Source organism: Oncorhynchus mykiss, chromosome 7 (assembly GCF_013265735.2).
Source record: "Oncorhynchus mykiss isolate Arlee chromosome 7, USDA_OmykA_1.1, whole genome shotgun sequence".
Classification (NCBI taxonomy): domain Eukaryota; kingdom Metazoa; phylum Chordata; class Actinopteri; order Salmoniformes; family Salmonidae; genus Oncorhynchus; species Oncorhynchus mykiss.
In genome coordinates this window covers 88,517,007-88,529,459 of record NC_048571.1, presented here as the reverse complement: position 1 = coordinate 88,529,459, position 12,453 = coordinate 88,517,007, and the positions used below count along the sequence as shown (strand labels likewise).

Sequence of the window (12,453 nt, the reverse complement as noted above, 5' to 3'; positions counted from 1 at the left end):
AATTGCACACTCTCAAAACTTGAGACATCTGTGGCATTGTGATGTGTGACAAAACTGCACATTTTAGAGTAGCCGTTTATTGTGCACGGCACAAGGTTCACCTGTGTAATTACTTTCTTTCCCCCCTTCTTTTAGGGGTAGATCAGCTTTAATATAGCAGATAGGTTGTAGCTTCCGTCAATGTAATTGTCTGCAACACTTCCAATCCCCCACACCTATGCATTCAAGGGTTTTTCTTTATTTTTACTATTTTCTACATTGTAGATTAATAGTGAAGGACACTATGAAATAACACATATGGATTCACGTAGTGACCAAAAAAGTGTTACACAAATCAAAATATATTTTACAATTTTGATTCTTCAAAGTAGCCACCCTTTGCCTTGATCACAGCTTTGTACACTCTTGGCATTCTCTCAACCAGTTTCAGGTGGTAGTTACCTGGAACACATTTCAATTAACAGGTGTGCCTTCTTAAAAAAGTTAATTTGTGGAATTTCTTTCCTTCTTAATACGTTTGAGCCAACCAGTTGTGATGTGTCAAGGTATATAGAAGTTAGCACTATTTGGTAAAACATCAAGTCCATATTAATGGCAAGAACAGCTCAAATAAGCAAAGAGAAACGACCGTCCATCATTACCTTAAGACATGAATGTCAGACAACTCAGAAAAAGCGTTATTTCATAGTTTTGATGTCTTCACTTCTGATCTACAATATAGATAGTACAAATAAAGAAAAGCACAGGAATGAGTAGGTGTGTCCAGACATGACTGGTACTGGACATACATACATGCATAAATATATATATTTTTAAATATATATTTGCCTTTATTACATTTGACATTTACAGTAACCGTAATTGTAAAAAATGTGGGATGTGTTGAAATCCGTCTCCAAACGTATTTTTTGTGTGTTAAAACTTGGAGTAAACTAAGCGAACAACGATGGTTAGGCTTCTACTTCCAGCTCATACATACTATATAGACTTTAGGGGGAACAGTCTATTTTACAATAGGGATGTTTTGTTTGTTTTCACTCCTGTCCTTCCTCTAACCTCAATCTCTCCCATGTATTTATTTCACAAAAGTTCTGAACCTATATACGTTTCACAGACACAGTGTGTTTTACATTAGTTATCTTGTTGTTATTAGTCCCACCCTTCAGCTCATTCAACCTCTTAACACCATCCATATTGGATTTCTATTTGCCATATATTTATATGTATAAACTGTCCTGTGATGTTTCACAAAAGGTATGACATTTCTATTCTTATAGTTTCTACAGATTTTAAATTTAAAACCATTTTTAATTATACTTCTTTATTCATCACAGTTTTCTTTAACCAGTTATGGTCTTTAATGCCGACAATTAGTTGTTTCTAATTTTGGGTAGAACAGACATTTCCATTTATTTTTGTTAGATGCATGTGTGGCAACTCCACAAGTCCTATTTATATTATTTACAAAGATACCCTTTAAAAAATACAGATCTTAAAGTTAAAAAATATTTAAATATTTTAACTGTTTGCTAGGTGTAGGTATGACAATAAGCAAATAGGTAAACTGGGATGTGACTAAAGAGGTAATCAGGGTGATTTTTCCACAAATAGACAAGTATTTTCCTTTCAACGGTAGCAAAATCATATTTATTTTTTTGCTAACTTTCTATTACAATTTATTGGAGTGAGATCATTAATTTATTTCGGGATATGAATACTGATAATGTCCACATCCCCGTCTGACCATTTTATTGGTAAACTACACGGTAATGTAAAGTTGTATTTGTTAATGATCCAATACGTGATATAGTACAATTATCATAACTTGGTTGTAATCCAGAGAGGTTAGAAAACGTGTCTAGATCCTCTAAGAGGCTGTAGAGGGATTCTAAATGGTGGTTTTAAAAGAAAACATGAATCATCAGCGATGAAGGCCCTTAATATTATTGTTGGATCAGATTTTAATCGCTAACATTTCAAAATAAATAGATATGCCGATCATGGGCAACCTTGTTTACTCCTCTTGACAGTTTAACACCTTCTGAGAAGAAGCCATTATTTACTATTTTACACCTCTGGCTACTATACATAACTTCACCCCATTTTATAAGAGATTCTACAAAATTAAAATGGCATTTATATATAAACTCAAATCGTACTTTTATCAAAAGCCTTTTCAAAGTCAGCTATGAATAGCAGGCCTGGTTTCCCAGATGTTTCACTGTATCGTCCATGTAAAAAACCTGTCTGATTAGAATGAATAATATTAGACTATACCTAATTCTATGCGCTATATATACACTCTCCTAGAATGTTTTCCATCACAACACTGAAGTGTAAGGGGCCTCCTTTTTTTTGGGGGGGGGGGGGGGCTGGATCTTTAGATTTATCACTTGTATCCCGTTTCAGTAATAATGAAACCAGACCTTCCTGTTGAGTATCCCGAATCTACCATGTATATAGAAGTGGTTAAAACATGCTAATAATGGTCCTCTGAGTAAATCAAAAAAAGGTTTGGCATACTTCCACTGGTCTGCCATCCAGCCCTGGAGTTTTCCCATCCTTAAAAGGCTTTAATTGTATCAAGAAGTTCCTCTGTAATTTGTCCTTCACATGAGTCTTTCTGTACACATGTTAAATTTTACATTATTCATAGAAAAATAAATCCATACAATTAACTTTGGTTAGAGAAGATGGAGAATGAAACGAAAACATTAAAAGTACTTTTCATTCTCTTTCAAAATATCGTTTGGTGAATCATGGGAGACTCCGTCATTTGTAACAAGTAAAGAAAATAATTTGGTGCATTTTTCCACATATTCCATCCAGTTTACTTTGTTTTTATAATATATTACACTTGATCTTTCTGGACTAAGTTCCTCAATTTATTTAGTTTTTTCCTCTAATGTATTCTGAGCCATCTGTGTAATGATCATGTTGTTTAATCAGCTTATTGATATAAAAACACACCTGTCAGTTGGATGGATTATTTGGGCAAAGGAAAATGCTCACTAACAGGGATGTAAAGACATTTGTGCATATGGAAAATGTCTGGAATCTTTTTATTTTAGCTCATGATACAAGGGACCAGCACTTTACATGTTGCATTTATATACGTTTTATAATATTTGACTAAAACATTTCTGAGTCTCCCACTGTTGAGGGTCCACGTGGGGTTTAGGATCTGTTGTTCCTGAAACCATGTGTTTGATACTGTTCCATTAATTCTGATCCAGAGCCTCCAATATAAAGTACCATCAGCCGCCATTGGGTCAGACCCCATCTAAAACCCTAACCTCATCTCTTCATCAGGTGGTTGATGGCCTTCACCTCGACATCGGAAAGAGGAGACAGGTTGTATCCTGTCAGCTCCGGTTTCCCTGGAAACACAAACACAAGTCTTTACAACACTATCCACATCACAAGATAATGCAAACTAACTATGCATTGTTGAAGGAGGTAATGTAAACTAACTAGGCATTGTTGAAGGAGGTAATGCAAACTAACTATGCATTGTTGGAGGAGGTAATGTAAACTAACTATGCATTGTTGAAGGACGAAATGGAGCCTAACTAGGCATTGTTGAAGGAGGTAATGTAAACTAACTAGGCATTGTTGAAGGAGGTAATGTAAACTAACTAGGCATTGTTGAAGGAGGTAATGCAAACTAACTAGGCATTGTTGAAGGAGGTAATGCAAACTAACTAGGCATTGTTGAAGGAGGAAATGGAGCCTAACTAGGCATTGTTGAAGGAGGAAATGGAGCCTAACTAGGCATTGTTGAAGGAGGAAATGGAGCCTAACTAGGCATTGTTGAAGGAGGAAATGGAGCCTAACTAGGCATTGTTGAAGGAGGAAATGGAGCCTAACTAGGCATTGTTGAAGGAGGAAATGGAGCCTAACTAGGCATTGTTGAAGGAGGAAATGGAGCCTAACTAGGCATTGTTGAAGGAGGTAATGCAAACGAACTATACATTGTTGAAGGAGGTAATGTAAACTAACTAGGCATTGTTGAAGGAGGTAATGTAAACTAACTATGCATTGTTGGAGGAAATGGAGCCTAACTAGGCATTATCGAAGGAGGTAATGTAAACTAACTATGCATTGTTGAAGGAGGAAATGGAGCCTAACTATGCATTGTTGAAGGAGGAAATGGAGCCTAACTAGGCATTATCGAAGGAGGTAATGCAAACTAAGTATGCATTGGAGGAAATGGAGCCTAACTAGGCATTGTCGAACGAGGTAATGCAAACTATGCATTGTTGAGGTAATGCAGTTAACGCATTGTCGATTGAGGTAACGCAAACTAACTAGGCATTGTCGGAGGTAATGCAGACTGTTCATTGTCGAATGAGGTAATGCCAAATATGCATTGTCAGAGGAAATGTAGACAAACGATGTATTGTCGAAGGAGGTAATGCATACTAACATTAGGCTATGCATGGTTGAAGGAGATAAGACTAACTATGCATTGTCGAATGAGGTAATGCAGACTAACCACGCATTGTTAAATGGGGTAATGTAGACTAACTATACATTGTCGGAGGAGATAATGCATTGTTGGAGGTAATGCCACCTATGCATTGTTGGAGGAGGTAATGCAGCCCAACTATGCAATGTTGAAGGAGATAATGCAAGCTAACTATACATTGTCGGAGGAGATAATGCGAACAATCCATGCATTGTTGGAGGTAATGCAGAATAACATTAGTTTATTCATTGTTGAAGGATACATTACTGAGATCAGGGCACGGTTTTGCTAAGCGCATCATTAAAACCATAGGATCCTGTGGTTCTATGATGAAATTAACTTTGCCTTAAGATGCTTTTGGGAAACGGGTCCCTGTACTGTTCACTACAGCCTCAAGGAAGCATGGTTGATGACGTTATGTAATGATTTTTACCTTGCAGTTCATTGAGGCGGTTCAGTTTGTCTTTAAGGGCTTGGCGAAGGTTGTTGATCTCCTTGTCTAGCTGCTGCTGGTCTGGTCAGAGAAACGCAACACACAACATATGAAACAGGACATTACAGAGGCTGGCATCCTGCTTCACAGTCATTAAACAGGACATTACAGAGGCTGGCATCCTGCTTCACAGTCATTCAACAGGACATTACAGAGGCTGGCATCCTGCTTCACAGTCATTAAACAGACATACAGAGGCTGGCATCCTGCTTCACAGCTCTTACCTCTCTGTATCATCTCTTTCGTCTTCGCTTTGGGGAATTTGATGAACATGTTTCCAAAGCAAACCTTCACTTTTTCTGCATGTACAAAAAAAAAGGATAAGAAGAGATTAAATTGCCGGTGATTCATTTTTAAATATAGAAGTCTTTTCTGAGAGATAATGGAACATGAATAATTATTTAGAAAGACTAATATGAAATGTCGTCATTGTCCACAGCTCTGCCTCTGTGACTTTTAATTGAGTGTATCAAAGAGGGAGGAAGTGTCTTTTGGGTCGTATTCATCTTTGAATAAGAGCTCCAAACTGTAATTATTTTGCACCCACCTTCCGATGCCATCTCATGTTTCAGAGCATTCAACGCTTCCCTGTTCATATTCCGCTTCGTGTCCAGATCCACGATCTAACAAACAGCCACATGGACACAGCGGTAGTTGTGTTAACTGTATTACATAGTGACACCGAGTGGATGTGAGGAAAATGGAAAGTCAAAAAAAATAGCGAGCTAGCAGCACGTGCTGCCTGGGTACGACCTAGCCTGGGAAGCCACTAGTGGGATTTATGGGTCTCCACAGCTGCTAGTGGGCTTTATGGGTCTCCACAGCTGCTAGTGGTCTTTATGGGTCTCCACAGTTGCTAGTGGGCTTTATGGGTCTCCACAGCTGCTAGTGGACTTTATGGGTCTCCACAGCTGCTAGTGGACTTTATGGGTCCCCATAAATGTGCACAGCTGGTAATACACCTGTTTATCCCGGCGACCGGTTCCGTTTTTGCTGCCTTCTTGCCATTCAAATCTAGTTAAGGAGAAAATGTAAGCCTTTGCAGCCTGAATGGAGAATGTTTATGTGCGAACCATAGAGATAGAGGACTCATCTTTGTATCTATGCCATTAAGGCTATCTCCATTTTGAAGTAGTCCATTTTTTTTCCCACGATTGGCTGATTCCTCCTGTTGACCTGGTTGGACATGACTAACAGGGTCACCAGGAAGGATCAACCAATGAAATTGTAAGTCCAAACCAGTTGCAAGTATGGTTAGCTGCAGCCCAATATGGCGACTGGGCGAGTGGGTGTGTCGAAAGGAGAGGGTGTATGGAAAGCGAATCAGCTAATTGGTCAGATTTGTTGCCTCAATACCGTGTCGCGTGTCTGATTGGGCTGCCAGTGACCAGCATTGTATAAACATGCATGTTGACATGAGACAGGACCACGATACCACGGCTGTGTCGCCGGCGTTCGCTAACGTGGCAATCCCCCCCCCCCATGATTTTATTTCAAGTAGGATGGCAGCCTACTCAATAAATAACTAATATTGATAACCATCGAGATGTCACCTTGACACATACAGTCAGTCTACTTCTCAACGTGGAGGGCTGTACTGCAACAACACCGAGACACAGTGCCTTTCGCTCCCGCTTGACAAGCACGGCTGTCCAGTAACAGGAAGTAACTACCTAGTATCAGGGTTACAGCCGCAGTAAGAACATGCATGTTTTATTTTATTTAACCAGGAAGGGCTCATTGAGATTAAAATCTATTTTTCAAGAGCGCCCTGGCCAAGACAGCATACAACTCATGAAGCAACAGTTCACCCACCATCAGTACTTTTAATAAAATTAAACTAATCTTTAGTTTTAGAACTGAATATTTACAATTATTTGTGTAAAATGAACAGTGAAATAAGACTCATCCACTGGTTTCAAAACAGAAGTCCAAACTCTCGTTTGGATGTGTGGTAGTTGCCAGTGGTGTGAAGTACTTAAGTAGTACTCTAAAGTATTTTTACCTAAGTAGTTTTTGGGGGTATCTGTACTTTTCTATTTATGTTTTTGACAACTTTTACCTCTACTTTAGTATACTCCCTTATTTGACCTTATTTGCACTCACTGTATATAGACTTTGTTTCTACTGTAGACTTTTCTACTGTATTATTGGCTGTATGTTTTGTTTATTCCATGTGTAACTCTGTGTTGTTGTATTGTGTCGAATTGCTTTGCTTTATCTTGGCCAGGTCGCAGTTGCAAATGAGAACTTGTTCTCAACTAGCCTACCTGGTTAAATAAAGGTGTTCTCAACTAGTCTACCTGGTTAAATAAAGGTGTTCTCAACTAGCCTACCTGGTTAAATAAAGGTGTTCTCAACTAGCCTACCTGGTTAAATAAAGGTGTTCTCAACTAGCCTACCTGGTTAAATAAAGGTGTTCTCAACTAGCCTACCTGGTTAAATAAAGGTGTTCTCAACTAGCCTACCTGGTTAAATAAAGGTGTTCTCAACTAGCCTACCTGGTTAAATAAAGGTGTTCTCTACTAGCCTACCTGGTTAAATAAAGGTGTTCTCTACTAGTCTACCTGGTTAAATAAAGGTGAAATAAAAAAAATACAAAAACATTCCTAAATAAAATGATGTAACTTTTACTCCAAACATTTTCCCCTGACACCCAAAATTACTCATTACATTTTGAATGCTTAGCAGGAACAGGAAAATTGTCCAATTCGCACACTTATCAAGAGAACATCCCTGGTCATCCCCACGATCTGGCGGACTCACTAAACACAAACACTTTGTTTTTACATTATGTCTGTGTTGGAGTGTGACCCTGGCTATCTGTAAATAAATAAATACAATTGTACCATCTGCATTGCTTAATATAATGATTTTTTTTTTATGATTTGTACTTTTAACTTTTGAGACTTAGGTATATTTTAGGAACTACATTTACTTTTGATACTTAAGTATATTTAAAACCAAATACTTTTCGACTTTCACTCTAGTAGTATTTTACTGGGTGACTTTCACTTGAGTCATTTTCTATTAAGGTATCTTTAATGTTATGATAATTGTGCACTTTTTACACCACTGGTAGTTGCGTGGTAAGACACCGCAGACAAAAAAAACAACTCAATCAAAACCATCTAAACTATAACAGAGCACGTTCTCCAAACCCACTCCGTCCACACCCACTACTTTTCTTTGGTTGCCATTTCCGTGGTTTTCCAGAGAAATGTGGCTACTTTGAAAACGATGTTGCGGGTGAAAATATATTGGTTGCAGATTGTTGGCATACAAAATTGCAACGCGCTGCCATGCATTTTTCTTAAAATATATATTTTACCGTGACCTGTTGCTGACTATCCGGCAGTTAGCAGACTATTACTGGAGGGAGGGAGGGAGGGAGGGCGCAGGGCTGTGTGTGTGCGGAGTGTTGAGAAAGCGCTGCAGCAGGAAGCCGATTCACGGAGACAGATCAGCACGCACGTCTGACCCGTTTTTACCAGTTGTAGGCAGGCTATTTATATATGGGTATTATGGAGACACTCATTTCCAATCCCCAAAAACATATGAATGCGCTAGAACTGATAACGGCGACAAAACAAAATTATTTTAAGGCGCACTACAGTGCTTTAGATAAATTCTCTCAGGGAGGTGGTTTAAAGAAAAACTATATTCTAATGTCAACTTTTCTTATGGGAAAAACCGTATCAAGCGTAGGGTTTTTGACTCTGTTCTAGGGTCTGACGGAATGCGCCAGAGGAAATTAGAAATGGAACTCAACTCCCTCGTTCTGTTATGGGGGGGAAAAAACAATGAAACGGACATTTCTACCGTGCTCTGTGCTCGCAAACTGGTGCACGGGAGGGTCAGAGTATCAAAGTATGCGAAACGGAGAACGGAGGGCACTTCTCGAATGAGTACTCTGTTTGTACATATTTTGAAGCAGGCCTACATACACAAACAGGATTTATTTACAATTATAAACGGAGTGGTTTGAGCCCTGAATACTGATTGGTTGAAAGCTCTGGTATATCAGACCGTGTACCACAGGTATTTTTGATATATTTTCACCTTTATTTAACCAGGTAGGCCAGTTGAGAACAAGTTCTCATTTACAACTGCGACCTGGCCAAGATAAAGCAAAGCAGTGTGACACAAACACAGAGTTACACATGGAATAAACAAGCGTACAGTCAATAACACAATAGAAAAAAAAGTATATTTAAAGTGTGTGCAAATGGAGTGAGGTGGCAATAAATGGGCCATAGTAGCAAAGTAATTACAATTAGGCAAATTAACACTGCTGTGAAAGATGTGCAGATGGTGATGTGCAAGTAGAGATACAGGTGTGCAAAAGAGCAGAAAAGTAAATAAAAACAATATGGGGATGAGGTAGGTAGATTGCCTCCAGAAGGCGAGGTCAGTACAGGTGCATCAAAGCTGGGACCGAGAGACTGAAAAACAGCTTCTATCTCAAGGCTATCAGACTGTTAAACAGCCACCACTAACATTGAGTGGCTGCTGCCAACACACTGACACTGACTCAACTCCAGCCACTTTAATAATGGGAATTGATGGGAAATGATGTAAATATATCACTAGCCACTTTAACCAATGCTACCTTATATAATGTTACTCACCCTACATTATTCATCTCATAGGCATACGTATATACTGTACTCTATATCATCGACTGTATCCTTATGTAATACATGTATCACTAGCCACTTTAACTATGCCACTTTGTTTACATACTCATCTCATATGTATATACTGTACTCGATACAATCTACTGTATCTGCCTATGCTGCTCTGTACCATCACTCATTCATATATCCTTATGTACATATTCTTTATCCCCTCACACTGTGTACAAGACAGTAGTTTTGGAATTGTTAGTTAGATTACTTGTTGGTTATTACTGCATTGTCGGAACTAGAAGCACAAGCATTTCGCTACACTCGCATTAACATCTGCTAACCATGTGTATGTGACAAATAAAATTTGATTTGATTTGATTTTCTATTTACAGATGGGCTATGTACAGCTGCAGCGATCAGTTAGCTGCTCAGATAGCTGATGTTTAAAGTTAGTGAGGGAAATAAAAGTCTCCAGCTTCAGCAATTCTTGTAATTTGTTCCAGCCATTGCCAGCAGAGAACTGGAAAGAAAGGCAGCCAAAGGAGGTGTTGGCTTTGGGGATGATCGGAGCCAGTGGGTTTGGCGACGAATATGTAGCAAGGGCCAGCCGACTAGAGCATACAGGTCGCAGTGGTGGGTGGTATAAGGGGCTTTAGTGACAAAACGGATGGCACTGTGATAGACTGCATCCAGTTTGCTGAGTAGAGATTTGGAAGCTATTTTGTAAATGACATCGCAGAAGTCGAGGATCGGTAGGATAGTCAGTTTAACGAGGGTATGTTTGGCGGCGTGGGTGAAGGAGGCTTTGTTGTGAAATAGGAAGCCGATTCTAGATTTAATTTTGGATTGGAGATGTTTAATATGAGTCTGGAAGGAGAGTTTACAGTAACCAGACACCTAGATATTTGTAGTTGTCCACATATTCTAAGTCAGAACAGTCCAGAGTAGTGATGCTGGGTGGGTGGGCAGGTGCAGGCAGCGAACGACTGAAAAGCATGCATTTGGTTTTACTAGCGTAAAACAAGTCGGAGGCCACGGAAGGAGTGTTGTATGGCATTGAAGCTCGTCTGGAGGTTAGTTAACACAGTCTCCAAAGAAGGGCCAGACGTATACAGAATGGTGTCGTCTGCGTAGAGGTGAACGAGAGAATCACCTGCAACAAGAGCGACATCGTTGATATATACAGAGAAAAGAGTCGGCCTGAGAATTGACAAAAACAATTTTTTGTTTACTGTTGGTAACCAGTTTATCATAGCAATCAGACACCCCAGGGGTTTGTGGGACATGACCTAAGAACAGCACTTAGCCGTGGTATATTGGCCATATAGCCTACCACATCTCCCTGGGCCTTATAGCTTAATCATAACAGTCAAACAAGTTAAATCGTCATCTATTGATGGAAAATGATTTGGTGAGTTTAAAAAGGGCAAATGATCTTTTCTCTTGAGACATATTCTTAAGCAATAAAAATTATTTTGATGGAAAGCGTATTTTGCTTATTTAGCCTACATCTTTACAAATTAATTCGCTCCATAACATTATGGAAAATGGGTTTATTGGATAAAATGTGGCAACTCCTGAGTGGGCTCCTGCGGTCTAAGGCACTGCATCTCAGTGCTAGAGGCGTCACTACAGACCCTGCTTCGAATCCAGGCTGTATCACAACCGGCCATAATTGGGAGTTCCATAGGGCAGCGCACAATTCACCCGGGTTAGGGCTTGGCCTCCATTGTAAATAAGAATTTGTTCTGACTTGCCTAGTTAAATAAAGGTTAAATAAATAGTTGTGGGTGGTCATTGTGCTTAAAATTCTTGCTACACCTGGCAACCTTGAACTCCCCCATACTAAAAAGTCGCCATATTGACCTGCAGCTACCCCCTTCTCCCCTAGTTAACTACATTAAAATGGTGGAAAACCTCAATGGCCCTGTCCATGCTAATACGGCTTTATGGCCACTAGAGGCCTCTATCATTCTCTATGGTACAAAATGGTCGCTGGGGAAAACGAGTGTATAACCGGCTGTGGTTATCAAGCCGAGCCGATAGTGGAGAGCTCCATAAAGCCCACTCTAGGTGCGACTAACCATGTCCTGGTGATTCCCCCCAAAAAATACGCCATTCGATACAGCTACGACTTTTTCGTAGTACGGTAGGAGAATTAGGGGGGTGAAAGTCCCTTGTATCGAAGTGGCGTGTTTTTAGGGTTGTCAAATGGCTCGCTAGCTTCCCAGCCAATGTTTGGTCAAATTACAACCGATTTAACTAGCCTGAGAGCTAGCATCATGGACAGTAACCGTGTTCGTACAAAGTATTTTTGAATTACTAAGCATTACCTGTTGTTTGTTTGCAAGAACATCCTCTGCAGCCTCTTCAACTTCGGTCAGACATTGTAAAATTCGTTCCGCCTCCATGATGGCTGTGTGTTGCAACAAAAATATGTCCTACGTGCAGCAAGTACTTCTCAACATATTTGGTTCCCATTATAAAACAATTGACCCTAAGGGACGACTGAAGTCCTAAAGATGAATGAATATGTTTTCATTGAAACAAAGACCCAAATACGTTTATTTTCTTCTTCTTCTTCTTCTTCTTCTTCTTCTTCTTCTGTGGATTTCATATGGCAGTTTGCAACCAAGTTTAAAGTGCATTACCTCCACCAATTGGACTGGAGTGTGGACCAGAGACAGTGAAAAAAATCCTACCCAATAATTCCGTGTCCCCTAAGGAAACGAAATACATAATGAAATACAACAACCCCTGAAGATTTCCCCACTTAATCCTGGCTCTTCGACCCCATTACTCCTCAAATCTAATAACAATCGCTCCCTTTTCTCTCACATATTTCTGGCACTGAAATA

At 39.5% G+C, this 12,453-nt stretch overlaps 1 protein-coding gene across 1 annotated transcript; it reads right to left on the bottom strand.

The window, feature by feature from the left end:
• Positions 1-3,013: 3,013 nt before the first annotated feature.
• pdrg1 (p53 and DNA-damage regulated 1) lies at positions 3,014-12,025 on the bottom strand. Its single transcript, NM_001160678.2, is given in 5 exon segments — positions 3,014-3,380; positions 4,905-4,985; positions 5,189-5,263; positions 5,512-5,587; positions 11,929-12,025. Coding segments are annotated over 5 exon segments (393 nt in total). The 5' UTR covers positions 12,007-12,025; the 3' UTR covers positions 3,014-3,297.
• Positions 12,026-12,453: the final 428 nt, after the last annotated feature.